The sequence below is a fragment of the Hemitrygon akajei genome, chromosome 1, assembly GCF_048418815.1.
Source record: "Hemitrygon akajei chromosome 1, sHemAka1.3, whole genome shotgun sequence".
NCBI lineage: Eukaryota > Metazoa > Chordata > Chondrichthyes > Myliobatiformes > Dasyatidae > Hemitrygon > Hemitrygon akajei.
The window spans coordinates 50,144,424-50,160,590 of record NC_133124.1 but is presented as its reverse complement, the minus strand read 5'-3'; the positions used below and the strand labels follow the sequence as shown (position 1 = coordinate 50,160,590).

The 16,167-nt window shown below is 39.4% G+C and overlaps 1 protein-coding gene across 1 annotated transcript in view; it reads right to left on the bottom strand.

Annotated features, from left to right (window-relative positions):
* Positions 1-16,167, bottom strand: part of prkdc (protein kinase, DNA-activated, catalytic subunit) — a 236,238-nt gene that overhangs the window by 24,157 nt on the left and 195,914 nt on the right. Inside the window, exons 69-79 of the mRNA XM_073042713.1 lie at positions 14,327-14,513; positions 12,981-13,155; positions 10,795-10,985; positions 10,524-10,704; positions 9,565-9,725; positions 7,762-7,973; positions 6,551-6,638; positions 6,322-6,462; positions 4,557-4,758; positions 3,405-3,472; positions 1,135-1,355 (exon numbers count right to left, since the gene is read on the bottom strand). Of these exons, the coding sequence (XP_072898814.1) occupies positions 1,135-1,355; positions 3,405-3,472; positions 4,557-4,758; positions 6,322-6,462; positions 6,551-6,638; positions 7,762-7,973; positions 9,565-9,725; positions 10,524-10,704; positions 10,795-10,985; positions 12,981-13,155; positions 14,327-14,513 (1,827 nt within the window). The remainder of the gene's footprint in view (positions 1-1,134; positions 1,356-3,404; positions 3,473-4,556; positions 4,759-6,321; positions 6,463-6,550; positions 6,639-7,761; positions 7,974-9,564; positions 9,726-10,523; positions 10,705-10,794; positions 10,986-12,980; positions 13,156-14,326; positions 14,514-16,167) is intronic.

Here is a 16,167-nt window from a genome sequence, read left to right as displayed (position 1 = left end):
ACTCACCTCTCTTTTACTCTATGTATATTTGAAAAAAACTTTGGTATTCTCATTGACATTATTGGCTAGCTTAACTTCATATTTTATTTTTTCTCTCCTTAAGGTATTTTTAGTTGCCTTCTGTTGTTTTTTTTTAAAAAAAGCTTAACAATCCTTTAAGTTCCCACTAACCTTTGCTAAATTAACTGTCGTCTCTTTAGTCTTTATGCAGTCTTTTATTTCCCTTGTCAACCAAGGTTGCCTCACCCTCCCTTCAGAATCTTTATTCATCTTTGGGATGTACATCCTGCGCATTCATAATATCTCCCAGAAACTCCAGCCAATGCAGTTCTGTCAACATCCCTGCTAGTATCCCCTTCCAATTAACTTTGGACAGATCCTCTCTCATACCTCTGTAATTCCCTTTACTTCATTGGAATACTGACACATCTGACCTTATCTTCTCTCTCTCAACTACAGGGTGAAATCAAACAATGATCACAGTCACCTAAGTTTTCCTTTATCTTAAGTTCCCTAATCAAAGCTGATTCATTACACAACACCCAATCCAGAACTGTCTTTCCTCTAGTGGGCTCAACTACAATCTATCTAAAAAGCTATCCCAAAGGTATTCTACAAATTCTCTCTCTTGGGACCCAGCGCCAACCTTATTTTCCAAATCTACCTGCATATTGTACCATGACTCTTGTAACATTACTCTTATTACATGCCTTTTGTATTTCCAGTTTTAATTTATATTTCACATCTGGGCTATTGTTCGGGGCCTGTGTATAATTGCCATCAGGGTCTTTTTTCCCTTCCAGTTTCTTAGGATTTGCTTTAATTGTTTTTAAACTAAAGGAACTACCCCACCCCTCTGCCTACCTGCCTATCCTTTCAATACAAGGTGCATTCTTGGATGTTAAGCTCCAACTATGATCTCTTTTTAGCCACAGCTCAGTGCTGCCCACAATATAATACCTGCCAATCTCTAACTGTGCTACAAGATCTTTATTTTATATATCGCTTGTATTTTGGTGGACATGGGACCTTCTTTAAATCTTCCACACCAAAAAGTGAACAAAAGAAAAGTTAGTGCCAAAACATCACCCCTGAAAGTGCAGCTTGCTATGAAAAGCAGAGATATTGCTGTACCTTGATGTCATTGGAATGACCTGGTAGGTCTTCAGCTGTAAGTTTCTTTGACTGCAAGCCGCATCTCGAGAAAGGATAATGTTCATTATGTCAAACAGTTGCTCGATTCGCTGATCTTGTCGTAAATCTTCTCCATCCTTCACAAGGAAAGGATGGTCCTTTTCGTCATTGCCACGAATTATCAGGCGCTTTGGTTTCCTTATAGAATGCATAACCTTTATCTGAATAAATTCAGATACACATTCACAATTATTACAGTGAATATGACCAAATTAGGACCAATAATTAGGTCAAACTTACGACTAATATGATGGTATGTTTTATGCTTACAGTACAGGCTTTTTTTGGGGCAGGACACTGTTGCCCGACAGTTTCTAACAAGAGTCAGTTGCATGCACTGGTATGGCCAACAGACACTACATGGTGCTAAGAGTAATCAATTTTTCAATAGTGTCAGTTGTGTGTGATTGCATTCAAAATGCAGTGATTTTTCTCACTGATAGTTGGTGAGAATTAAGCAGTAAGACAATTCAGAACTGTTGCTCATTGCGGTTTCAAACACTGAGGCTTGGCGATGCCAGAAATGGCCAGGAGTTAAAATGAATCGATTTCACTACTTCAACAAGTTATGAATTTATGAAGGTATCGACAATTATTTTAAATGTTACGAAGAAGATGACGATTGGGAGAATACAATAGTCCAAAGCATTATAAAAAGATAGTTTATTATCTGCACTAGGTGTCTGCACTGATTTTGTTCATTTACAGTCAATCAAAAGAACACAGCAGATGAATTCCTCCATCAATAACTATTAGGAATCAACACAGTTTTAAAGTACTGTAGAGGTATTGGCAGTGTTCTGATTTATTCTGTATTTCATTTAAATACATAAATTGTTTGTCTTTTTATTTCTTTTAACTACTTGTATGTAACTTTTAGGGCAGTTGCTTAATTGGGCCAAAATGTACTGGTCCCAATGCATCTCAATTAACCAGAATCCCCTGTACTTCTGGACTGAAATATTTGATCATCTTTAGAAAACAAAATAGGAATACTTATTGCCAAAGTGCTAATTTGTATTTGTAGTTTTCATCTAGTAGGGTTTTAAATAGATTTTAACAATAACAACTTCTGACATAAGTTCCCTAACAAAGTCTTTGAGCAACTTCTGTTTTACAAAGATTCACTTTCAAACTTTATTTAATTTTAGAGATACAGTGCAGAACAGGTTCTTCTGGCTCAGAAGGACCTTGTGGGGTTTGCTGGCTCAGAAGGACCTTGTTGGGCTTGCTGGCCCAGAAGGACCTTGTGGGGTTTGCTGGCCCAGAAGGACCTTGTTGGGCTTGCTGGCCCAGAAGGACCTTGTTGGGCTTGCTGACCCAGAAGGACCTTGTTGGGCTCGCTGGCTCAGAAGGACCTTGTGGGGCTTGCTGGCTCAGAAGGACCTTGTGGGGCTTGCTGGCCCAGAAGGACCTGTTTTGCACTGTATCTCTAAGATTAAACAATGTATGAAAATGAATTGGGTAAAACTGAGTGAAACATAAAACAGAAGTTTCTCAAAGACTGTTGGGGAACTTATGTCAGAAGTTGTTATTATTAAAGCCCTATTAGATGAAAAATACAAATATGTACTTTGGCAATAAGTATTCCTAGCAACTCACCTATTTATGAACTCAAAGAGAAACAAGCCCTTCGGCTTATCTAGTCCATGCCAAAACCATTTAAACTGCCTGCTCCCAACTACCTGTACTGGGAGCATAGCCCTCCATACCCCTACTATCCCTGTAGATATCCAAACTCCTCTTAAACATTGAAACCGAGCTTGCATGCACCATTTGTGCTGGCAGCTTATTCCACACTCTCATGACCCTCTGAGTGAAGAAATTTCCCCCCTCCTGTTCCCCTTAAACTTCTCACCTTTCACCCTTAACCCATGGCCTCTGGCTGTAGTCCCACCTAACCTCAGTGGAAAGAGCCTCCCTAGCCTAATCACAGGACAATTTACAATGACCAATTAACCTACTAACAGATACATCTTTGGTCATCTAAACTCCTTACAGCGGGCATCAGAATTGAACTCCAAACTCCCATGTCCTGAGATATAATAGCATCAGACTAACCACTACGCTACTGTGGAAAACATTCCAATCTGAGAGAGGGTGACATTTCACTAGCCTTTCCACTACATGCAGTACAAATTGCCTAAAATACAGATGACTGCTTTTTTCAATGTTAATTCACATACAATTATTTTAAAAATAGTTCATACCCTTTCATCAAATCCTGTGATTTGTGCATGGTATTCTGGCATTGGTTTCGATTTACCATCATATTGCCCTAAAGAGAAAACATTTTTGTTATAGGTGGTTGATCTATTTCAGCATCGACACATTTAGAGAAGGCTTTTCAGTATTTCCTAACTCGCTTCACATTTTTTCATTGACCATTCTGTTCTATAATGGACAGAACTTATTGCTGTCACCTGCTCCTCAACTGAAGCCAAGTCATTCTTTATGCCAATCATAGTAAAACTAATACAGAAAAATTTGCTGATAAATGCATTTAACACTTTTTTCTTCCTCTAATACATCAGTGACTGTGGAAAATCTCATTACAGATGCATCAATTTATAGTTCAGCTGACTGTAGAGACAGCGCACAATGTTTATAGCAGGAGATTAAGATGTGTTACTAGCATTAATAATTTCAGAACAGAACATTAATTTGTTTTATTTCTTATCTGCATTTCCTTGTTTTCAAATTATAAAAATATTTATTCTAAGTAATGGTGTACAGTAAGATTTGCAGAAAAGATTTTGTTAGATTTTGTATGAAAAACCTCTCTTCTTGAACTAGTGGCCAGTGTTTCCTTTACTTGTGGATTAAGAACTAGAACTTTTTAAAATTGATAAACATTATTGCAACACAGTACAGATTGTCATAGAAAAGCACAGCACAGAAACAGGCCCTTCGGCCCATCTAGTCCATGCCAAAACTATTTGAACTACCTACTCCCATCGACCTGCACCAGGACCATAGCCCTCCATACCTCCACCATTCATGTACCTATCCAAACTTCACTTAAACATTGAAATTAAGCTCGTATGCACTTGTGCTGGCAGCTCATTCCACCCTCTCACAACTCTCTGAGTGAAGTAGTTCCTTCTCATGTCCCCCTTAACTTTTCACCTTTCACCTTTAACTGGTAACCTCTGGTTGTAGTCCCACCTAACCTCCGTGGAAAAAACCTGCTTGCATTTACCTTATCTATAACTCCCATAATTTTGTATACCTCTATCAAATTATCCTTTGATCTTTTATGTTCTAGGAATGAAGTCGGAATTTGTAATTACATTGCATTAAACACCTTCTACCAAGTTAAGCAGTTGAGCAGTGTGCTAAATTCACAGAATACAACTTGCCAGGAATCTCTAACTCATTGCTCAGATACTCGGGCTTGAATTCACTCATCCATGGTGAATACTCCTTCAGGTTTCCTGGTGCCTGCAGCTTGCTCACACTTTCCAAGATTTTTGTTGTATTTCTGCCAAAAGTATCTAAGTCCATCGTAAGCAGTTTTGAGCCATCTTGTCCAAAATATTGATCAAAATGTTTTTTGAAAATCTGAAATTCAGAAAAGATAATTATAAAATATTGCTGGTTAAGCCACATAACTCTGAAGTGATACCAAATGATGTTATTACATTACAGAGAATGCAAATCAGAGACGAGAACACATTAATTCTATAGAAGTGAAAATCCTGAAATTGTTCAAAACTAAAGCAAATGCTGAGTTTAAACTGAGTCAAACAATTCACAGAGCTATGGGTCTTAAGTCTTTAACAAGAGTTGACCATTCTAAATTATTCAGACAGAATTCAGGATGCATATTACTTCCTGGGAGGGAGGATGGGAAGAGGGGCTGGACCAGAGAAGCAGTATATGCCAAGGCATTTTTTCCCAATTACTATTCAATCACCAGTACCAAGCTTGAATATCATTCATCTCATCTTAAAACTACACAAAAGGAACCTATTCAGCCTTTGCTCCTGGGAGCAGTACCATTAAATCTGTTCCTTCTCCCTTTTCTTCATTGTATCCCTGAAAACCACCATTCCCTCACATATAGTACTGTGCAAAAATGTTAGGCACACACATATAAATAAAAAGAGAGAGAGCTAGGGTGCCTAAGACCTTTGCACAGTACCATCATAATTTTATGTATTGCACCATACTGCTGTTGCAAAAAAAAACTAATTTCATGACATATGTGAGTGATATAAATCTGATTCTGATATAGATCTCTGTCGTGGACTGAGAGTGGGAAGGAGGTAGAAAGAGGGGAATCATGGTCGGGAAAAGGGGAAGGGAGATGAGAGGGAGCAGGAAGCACCAGAGAGACGTTCTGAAATGATCAACAAACAATTATTTGGAATCAAACATCCTTGACTGGTATCTCAGCGCTGGGTGTTATCTGCACCTGCGTTACCCCTCGCCCCTGGCACTCCTTCTCTGCCACCTGTCTCATACCCCTCCCGCAGCACTCCACCTTTGCCATTCCCAACATCCTTTGCTCCTGCCACATTTACAAACTCGCTCGGCGCTCCGCATTGACAACTTCGGTACTCTATAAAAGCCTTAGGGACCCTAGTTATATATATATGTGCCTAAGACTTTTGCACAGTACTGTATGCTCCTAAGCTTCACCCTGACTCTTCTTGACATTAACCTAAAGTAATGGGCAATTTATAGAAGTCAAATAAACTTACAGCATGTTTGGTGCAAGGAAGAATGCTACATGCACAGATGATCAGTGGATGAGCACTGGGTTAAAGAGAGGTTATTCACAGTCTAGCTTATCTATTAGAAATCCTTGCTTGGGCAGTGAGAAGAACCGGTGCCAATAGAGCCAGAAACTAGTACCTGATCTGCATACAAAACATGAAAACTGACTAAGGGTGTAATAAAAATAGGTAAAAATTTAGTAAGTGACATTTGTTGCTAATTTAAATAATTTCACCACAGACCAATGACAATAATCAGTTGGAGATGAAATCCCGAGATTTGCTCGGAGCCTCCAGAACACAAGCTGCTACACCCCATATTAAAATAGGTATTTTTGAACCCCCAGTATAATACTCCAAGCAGTGATATTATGACAGAAATTACTGATTAACTTCCACCAACCTGAGCAAATCTTCTTCTAAATGCTCCAATACCTGGAGTCTGCAAAGATGCCAGATTTGAGTACATCTCATCGTACTTGCTCTTCAGAAGTTCTTTTTTTACTTTCATTGCCAGTTGACTCCTGACGTCATTAACCCAGTCCTGTTAAAGAGCAAAGACTTATCTAGTTGCTTACTTATTTGTACAAGTTTGAAATACTTTTAAAATATATGTGAATTCTGAATATTACCTTAAACAACAAATCTGGATTACTCAATTGCTCCAAAGAATGGATGAACCTTTCAATTACTCCACCTTTATCCAGTTTAGTTTTCAACCTTGAAGAAAAACATATGGTTCAGAATCGTGGTCCAGATTCTGATAAGCAATCTGGGCAAAGTTGGCAAAGCATTTATTAACCAGACACAACTGATCTTTGGAAGGTGTGATGGGGCTAGCTATTAGTTCAAATTTTCTTTTTTTTTTCATTATTTTAGTAAGTTGGCAACATGGGAATAGCCAGCATTTATTATTACCCTTCCCTAATTGTGTGTTAAGTTGCTGGTTAATCGTACTTAAGCTGCTGCCTTCTTGAACTGCAGCAGTCCCACAATGCAGTTGGATAGGAGGTCCCAGGATTTAGAACCAGTAATCATGAGGAACAGTTTTTCTATTTCCAAGTAAGTGTGCTGTGTGATTTGGAAGGACATCTGCAAGTGGTGGTGTCCTAATGCACCTCATAAACACAAGAGTCTGCAGATGCTGGAAATCCAGAGTAGCACACACAAATCACTGGAGGAACTCACCAGGTCAGGCAGCATCCATGCAGCAGAATAAACAATCAACGTTTCAGACCAAGACTCTTTATTAGGGCACCAATGCCAATGAAGTCCTGATGAAGTGTCTTGGCCCGAAGCCTCAACCATTTATTCCTCTCCACGGATCGCTGGCTGACCTGCTGAGTTCCTCCACCATTTTGTGTCTGGTACTCCAGATGCACTTCTACCTCTTCCACTGTGGTGTTAGAGGCAATAGGTGTAGAAACTGCAACTGAGTGAGGTAACTGCAGTGCATTTTGTACATTGCATGCAATATAGTCAAGATGCCATAATGATGAAGGGAAAAACATTTTGGCTGGTCATGAGAAATGCTTTGTCTTGGTGTTAAGCTCCCTGACTATTTTTGGACGTACACTCATCCAGGCAAGTGGAGGGTTATCCATTATAGGGTTTGGAGAATCAAGAGATAAGTCACTCGCTACAGAGCACCCAGATCTCTGACCTGCTCTTGTACCTACAATACTTATACTACATTTTGGCCACAAGACCGGGTGGATGTGTTCCTGGTAACTAGTGGCCATGCGTTTACTGGGCCTCTCAAATTAGTTGAGATGAGTTCATCTTTACTCATTTAAAAAAGTAACTCAGTAATAGCAAAACTGCCAACTGCAACTCTTTTTACCTTTTGACAAACTCCCTGTTCTTACTGCCATTTTCAGATGGTTCAAATGTGAAGTTTTCACTGCTGATCATAAAAGGGTACACAACAGCTTGTGGGTAGGAATCTGCAATTTGTTCTACGATGTGCTGCACCACTCTAGCTTCCTTTTTGTCAAGTAGAGCCATCATTTGGCTAATCCAACCAATGAACTGCCAACATGGAATGGAAGACACCTGAGGAATGTTAAGGAAGACTTATTAGAATGTCATCTGTTCTTAATAATACGCATAAATATTTCATATACAAGTCTAATATTAAATCATTTTCATACAAGAGTGAAGTTAAAAGAAATGTTTCCAACTACTATAATTCCATACATCCCCACCTCTACCTAAACAATGCATAAATTTTAATTTTCCTTCAAATGTTTTTTTTTTGGTTTTGTATCAAATTATAAATATTGGTTTGAAAAAAAAGTAACATCTTTTAAAATTCCTCAACAAGCCCCATCTAATTTGTATAATTAAAAATAAAAACAGATGACTCAAGTGAGGGAGCGAAGCAGAGACAGAAGTAAAAATGCAATGTGCAGTCAAGATTGCTTTTTGTGGATGCACACCAGAAAGCAGATGAGGCAGAACTGATCAAGCAGAGTCTGAAAAAGACATCGATTGAGTCAAACAAGGAGTATTCAATTCTCCTGCACTTAAATCTTCATTTTAATGAATACAAAATAAATAAGAAAGGAATTTTACACTGAGTAGTCCCCAGTAACATTTACAAAGCAGCAAAACTAACCATAAAATACACCTTCTGGTAAACTGCAGTTAAACAGATACATGACTTAAGAAGGCACACGGTGTATTGGCCTTCATCAACTGAGGGATTGAGTTCAAGAGCCGAGAGGTAATGTTGCAGCTATATAGGACCCTGGTCAGATCCCACTTGGAGTACTGTTGTGCTCAGTTCTGGTCGCCTCACTACAGGAAGGATGTGGAAACTTTTGAAAGGGTGCAGAGGCGATTTACAAGGATGTTGTCTGGATTGGCAAGCATGCCTAACGAGAAAAAGTTAAGTGAACTTGGCCTTTTCTCCTTGGAGCAACAGAGGATGAAAGGTGACCTGATAGAGGTATATAAGATGATGAGAGGCATTGATCATGTGGATAGACAGAGGCTTTTTCCCAGGGCTGAAATGGCTAGCATGAGAGGGCACAGTTTTAAGATGCTTGGAAGTAGGCACAGAGGAGATGTCAGGGGTAATATTTGACTTTTTTTTTTTAAACGCAGAGAGTGGTGAGTGCGTGGGAATGGGCTGCCAGCGATGGTGGTGGAGGTGGATATGATAGGGTCTTTTAAGAGACTCCTGGATAGGTATATGGAGCCTAGAAAAATAGAGGGCTATGTCTAACCTGAGGTAATTTCTAAAGTAAGTACATGTTCAGCACAGCATTGTGGGCTGAAGGGCCTGTATTGTGCTGTAGGTTTGCAGTGTTTCTGAGACATATTTTCAAGGAAGATTAGATCTGAATGTAGCCAAAAAACTAAACCTATTGCTTCTTTAATGACCAGTTTTGGAAGTCATTTTCTTAAAGAAGTTGTTAACTGTAATACTCTTTTTGGGTCCATCCCATTTTGCTGGAGAGTCTGAAATCCAGTCATTGATTAATCACATTCATTCAATAAACCACAATGATATTTGAAGGACAGGTTTACTCTATGAGTCTGGGAAAATAATGTCAATACAAAATAGCACAAAGTTTGTAAAATCAGCAGTCCCAACTATGTCTATGTAAACCAGCAGTCAATCAGCTAAAGGACCTACCTCTCTTGCCATAAGGTCCTGTGTCTTGGTTGGATATAATTCTACAATCTGTAGCAATCTCGGGAATCTCAGCCGAGCTTCCTGCGAGTTATATTTCAGCGCTTTTAACATATTCTCCACCACACATTCTGGGAATGTCTGCAGCTCAGGGAAATTCATAACTGTGAAATAATTTATTGAAATCTATGAAAAATGGAAGCACCAGCATTGTAGAATAACTGTGAAGGTGTGAAGTCCAGAATAAACAAAATGGATAACTGTATTTGCACTTCAATTCCTAGTAACTTAACAGCAAGTATTTCTTAAAGATTAGAAAAACAGGGTTCTCTGAAAAGTGCATGTAGCCTTTGAGTCAGAAAACTGGGTACTTGTCATTACAAAGACCATCAGGTCATACATGTGTTGATAAATGACTTAACAGAATATCTAACTAAGGAGGAGAAAAAAGAATCTATTGAAATAAAAACACCAAAACACTTCAATCATAAAATAAATTAAATAATTGTATTAATAGAATTTGGCAGCAAAATAACTGAATTTAGATACACGGTGGTCTCAACAGCAAGTGGTATTTATATGCATTTGACGCATTAAGACACTTGTGCTATCAATCAGAATTGAGTACTAAGCCATTTGGCAAATATTATAGCATATGACAAATATGGTTTAAGGAGCAACTTAAAGGTGGTGGATGGAGTGACTGAGAGACCACACCAGATAATGGGAGTATTTTAGGAAGAGTTTTCCAAAGTTCAGAGTCTTAGCAGCCAAACACAGGATTGTTAATGGTGGCAAAATTAAAGGTTGGGGTACCCAATTGGCGAGAAATAGGTAGATAAAAATCTGAGAACCCCAGTCACCAAACAAGATCTATGTTCTACTGACTACCCACTGTCAGCACACAGAAGTGCATCTGTAGAGAGAGAATTAAGTTATTACAAACTTTCTTGTGGGCTTACTGTTTTCACTTTCTTCTTCTTCACGTAGACACTTGTCACAGAAAGTTGCCAAATTCATGTAGGCCTCAATTACTCCTGCTGTTGCAACATATTCTTCAGAAAGAGACTGCAACTCCTCTTCAGTCTTTTTAACAGAATTTTGGAGGTATTTATAAGCCTTTCTGTACAATCCAATTGTAACCTGAAGCAAAACAAGTCACATTTCCAGATGAGCTTCAATCAACAAAGGTATTTGCACATCCTGTTGCTAGAGTTAGGGATGATTTCCTACCTGTGCTACGTCATCACTGGTGGATTCAGAAAACCTTATGACTTCTCTCAGCTGATCCTCTCCAATGTGCTGAAAACACGACGGATCTTTAGCCAGAGCATTAGCCATAATGTGGTAGGTTGTACCAAGCAAAGTGTTCTGATCTCTGAGAACATGCCGGTGTGCGTTTAGATATTCCACCTTAGTTTCAACTGTAACAAGGAGATGTTTAGATTCTCATGTCCTGACTAAATGTTACAATGACCTTAACTTGCTTCAGAAGTGACTGAGTATCCAATGCATTAGCTACTTTAACGATATACATCAAAGTTCAACAATTATTAAAGACGGAGAACGAGTACAGTGTTAAACTAGGTGTTACAAAGTGCATTCATTGTGCCATTACTGGGAGACTTACAGTGCCTTTACTGAGAGCATTTGAATCATGAAATGTTATGGCACAGGAGGCCAGTCGAGCCCATTATCTCCATACCAATCAAAATCAAAGTACTTAGATTAAATCTATGTGAATGCTCAGCATTTTTCTCAAGGATATCTTCCCTACTGAAATGCAGTCAGTAGCTGTTTGAGCTTTGGAAAAGTTGGTGGGGGGGGGGGGGGTGGGGGGGAGGGTATGGGCAGACAGCTTGAGGCTATATCTACACTAGACCGGTTAATTTTGAAAACGTCGGTTTCGCGTAAAAACGATATGCGTTGTTGAAAATATCTCTATCCACACTGAAACGGAGATTTCGGCGAATCTTCTCCTACTGCGCATGCGCAGGACACATCTACCAAAAACAAGCAACATGTTTGATGTCAAATCTCGTCATAAAAGTGCGTGTTTGTGTAGTTACAGACTAGAAAAACTTAAAACGACGGACAGCTGTTGGCTTTCACGCAGGAGAACTTAAAAGTAAAAAAAAAACAAATACTGGAGCGTATGGCGACAACCGGCAGGGAGTTCACGGACAGATTGACCCGGCTGACGACGAACATTGAAAAACTCACTAACTCTGTTAGTGAGTAACTTATTAGTGAGTTAGTGAGTAACTTACTGTAATAGAGCACCTTGTTAAATGTATAAAACATGCCTGCATCAGTGTTATCTTGTATTTCCAAACAATATTACATTAGGCTGTTACACATCTATTGTCAGAGAAGTACTTGCATAAATAAGTAAACCACCTTCATACGAGCAAGGACAGAAAACAGGGCAAAGTGAGTACAGTATACTTATTTATTAAGTAAGTTATGGGTCAAAGTATTTGGTGAGTACATTTCTAACTCTTCTGGCTTCAGTCTCTTTGCCGTCTGCTCTGAAGTTGTTATCAAGAAAACAATGAAATAGCGCACTGCCGTCTGATAGCATTTTCAAAAGTCTCCGGTTACCCCGTCCACAATGATCTGCCCGAATAGCGTTTCAAAAATACCCACCCTGGAAAGCGTTTCTGAAAAGCTCCGGTTTCGGGGGACGAAAACACCGTTTTAGTGTGGATGGAGGGTAAAAACGAAGAGAAAAAGCTTCGGTTACGGATTCATCTGGCGTAGTGCGGATGTAGCTTAAAGTTGGAGTGCAGGGTGAAAAGCTTGATTGCAAATGAGCTGGGTGAAAGGTCTCCCTGCTACTGAGCCAACTTTGGATACAACATTCTGCAATCCCTTGGATCCTATGGACTTTGAATTTTCTCTACAACCTCTACAAAAGACCATGCTGAAATCAAACTACATCAAACACACTATCTTCATCAACCTAGCTTGCTCGCCCCCTCAGAAGACATAATCAGACCTGACCTTGGTGACTTCTTAAGGCTAATCAGTGACTTTCTAAATGACATACTATCCCTGGGAATTGACTCCAATAATTTCCCACTCCCAGTCCCCCAAGTGAACTGGTTGCAGTGACTCAGTTTATTCTTTCCTCTTTTTAAACAATATCCACCTTTTTCATTTCCTCTTTTGCTTATGAACAAGTAATTTGTTGTTGTTGTCAATAAACCATTCCTTAATTATATTACTCTACTTCGAAATTTTCCTGGAACTTGGTGAAGTCAAAGTGATACCACAAACCAGTAAACAAATTTTTGCATGTCAGCTGAAAGAGATGATATTTTTATGTGAAATGTGTCTATTGAGGAAAGCATCAGAGTTTTCATAGACTGGCATTTCAGTTGCCATGGCATTGAGAGGGGCCTGTTGTTCATTACCCAACAAAGGGATATTCTTCATCACTGTTTTAATCTGCTCGGCTCCCCCCAAATTCAGACTGTTCCTGTGTCTGTATCGGCTGTAACCATGGATCCATTTTACTCTCCAGTCATCTCTGGCGTAGGACTCCTTTAACAGTTCTTTCAGTAGTTTTGTCGACACTGAGAAGTTGTTCTGAAATATAGAAATTAGATTTTAAAAAATTTCAAAACAAAACTGAAAAAGTAAGTTTCCTGATGGTAAGGAATTGTCATGGTGGGAAAGGTTTGGAGGAAAGTCTACAAGGGATGTCTGAGGCGAGAGCAGTGGGTGCATGGAAATTGCTGCCAGGAGTGGTGGTGAAACACAGACATCAGAAGCTCTCATGGATGAGAGGGTGACGTGAGAGGGAAGGGTTCATTAATTTTGGAATAGGTCAATAAGTTGACACAATATTGTGTGCTGAAGGGCCTTACTATACATGGACTTTTGACTACACTTATTGCTGCTTCAGTTAATCCACCAATGTAATCAAAGACCCCACCCACCTTGGGCATTCTCTTCTGTTCCTCCTCACATCAGGCAGATGATACAAAAGGCTGGTATCAACTAACACCTGGTTCAAGGACAGCTTCTATTCCGCTGTTATAAGAATAGTTACCTCGCACAATAAGATTGTTTCTTGACCTCATAGTCTACCTTGTTACGCCTTTCATCTTATTGTCAGCCTGCACTGCCCTTTCTTCGTAACAGTAGAACTTTATTCTCCATTCTACTATTGCTTTCTCTTATTCTACATCAAGGCACTGTTAAAGTGAAATAATCTGTATAGATGGCATGAAAGAAAGTTCTTCACTGTAATAAAACAATTTACAAATGTAATAATCGGTTACAATTTTAAATATATAATCGCAATGCATTTCAACCATAAAAATACAAATTGGACATAAAAACATAAAATACTTGTAATTTAACAGCTTCCAATCTTTTGCATCAGGCATGTAGTTTTTGTTAGTGTACTTCTTTTCCGCATGTAAACTGATCCTTTCTACACTGTTGCCATTGGAACATTACCCAGGTGATCACTATTCACAGATAACCTTCCACTGTGAGGTCGAGCTGGTTATTTGACCAAAAGAAACAAGGCTTGGCACCCACCAGGGCAATAGGAACAATGACTGCCAGTTAGAAACTGGAAACGTGGCATATACTCATCCAATATTCTAATCACTTCTGTGTCATCTGAACAATTGACACTGACACTTCAATGATACTGCTGTCAAGATTATCCACACATAATTATTCATCAATTACTGATTGTACGTGCACTGAGTTTAATCAACAGATAACAGAAACAGCTGCATACCTGTTTGCTTGCACTTTCTAACATTTTTAACTTCATGTTAAATTTACAGTCTCTAATGGCCATGTTAATATCTTCCTCTTCTCTGTCCACTTCCATCTGAACACCAGCTCCCTCGTCATCTACCTCCATACTGTCATCAGCTTGAGGAAACGACAACCGCTCCTTAATCTTGTCAAGGAAGAAACAGCTGCAACATATAAAATGATCATTTATGGCACAAAATGAAAGGTGAGGTCATGCTAGTGGATGTTTGTTACCACCCATGGCAATGTCAAGAATGCCAATTCAGATCAGATCGACTTTGGGTGAGAGGGGCTTGTCTGAGGTCAGGTTTTTTTTGACTGGTCAGGCTGATTCTGAGAAGGCTACAACAGTGTATTTGCAGTTGTTTAATTTTCTAAAGTCTTTCTGTCAGTCCGCAGATAGGCCACACTTGTTCAATTATGCTAACGCAATTCAGGTCCTGGATGCCACCTGACTTAAGATTGGTAAACCCTCATCAGCATATTCTCTTTCTGACTCTATGGGCACCTTGGTACAGCTGGTTGATCTGATGCCTCACAGATTCAGTGAAGCATGTTCAGTCCTCACCTCTGAAGCTGTCTGTGTGAAGATTTCACATTCTCCCAGTTACCATGCAGGTTTCCTCACAAATCTCAAAGATGTACTGGTTGGTTAGCTAATTAGCCACTGATAAATTTCCTCTATTGCGTGGGTTAGTAGGAGAAACGGGTTTGGGGGGTGGGGTGGGGTGGGGGAAAGAATTGATCAGAATGCAGCAGAATAAAATGGGATTACTGTGGCTCACTGGGCTGAAGGACTTTTCCTGACTTTGAATCTAAGATCCTGTACTAAGCAATAAATTTGAATAAATTAAACTTGCACTGAGCTTGTCAGGACCATGTCTTGTGGTCCTGGTGAGACCCAATGCAGATTAAAACACCACTACATCAAGTGCCTTTGCTGAGTCCAATACAAAAAGCAGGATCTTGGCAATGGGTAGCCACCCATTTCAATTCAACTCATCAGGGCTCTAACAGAGATGATGGCAGAACAGCAGTGGCTGGAGTTTATGGGGGCAATTTGGAAGGTGTAGGATAGGTACATCCCAAAGATGAAGGAGTATTCTAAATGGAGGATGAGTAACGGAGGAAGACAGTATAAAAGTAAAATAGAGCACATACAAAATAGCAAAAATTAGTGTAAAGCCAACAGAGGGCAACTAAAATAACCATAAGGAGAGAAAAGACAAAATATGAAAGTAAGCTAGCCAATAATATCAAAAAGGACATCTAAAGAGCAAAAAAGACACGTGAGTGGATATTGGACCGCTTGAAAATAATGCTGGAGAGGAAGCAGTGGGGGTAATGGGATGATGGATGAACTTAAGTGTTTTGTGTCAGTCTTCACTGTGAAAGACACCAGTATGCTGGAAACTTGAGACAGTCAGCAGGGAGAGGTGAGTGCAATTGCTGTAACTAGGGAGAAGGTGCTTGGGAAGATGAAAGGTCTAAAGGTAGATAAATCCACTGAACAAGATGGTCTACACCCCAGCGTTTTGAAAGAGGTAGCTGAAGAGATTGTGGAGGTATTGGTAATGATCTTTCAAGAATTACTTGGTTCTGGAAGACCAGAAAATTGCAAATGTCATTCCATTCTTTAAGAAGGGAGAGAGGCAGAAGAAAGGAAATTATAGGTCAGTTAGCCTGACTTCAGTGGTTGGGAAGATTTTGGAGTCTATTATTAAGGATGATGTTTTGAAGTACTTAGTAGCACATGATAAAGTAGGCCAAAGTCAGTATGGTTTCCTTAAGAGGAAATCTTGCCTGACAAATCTGTTA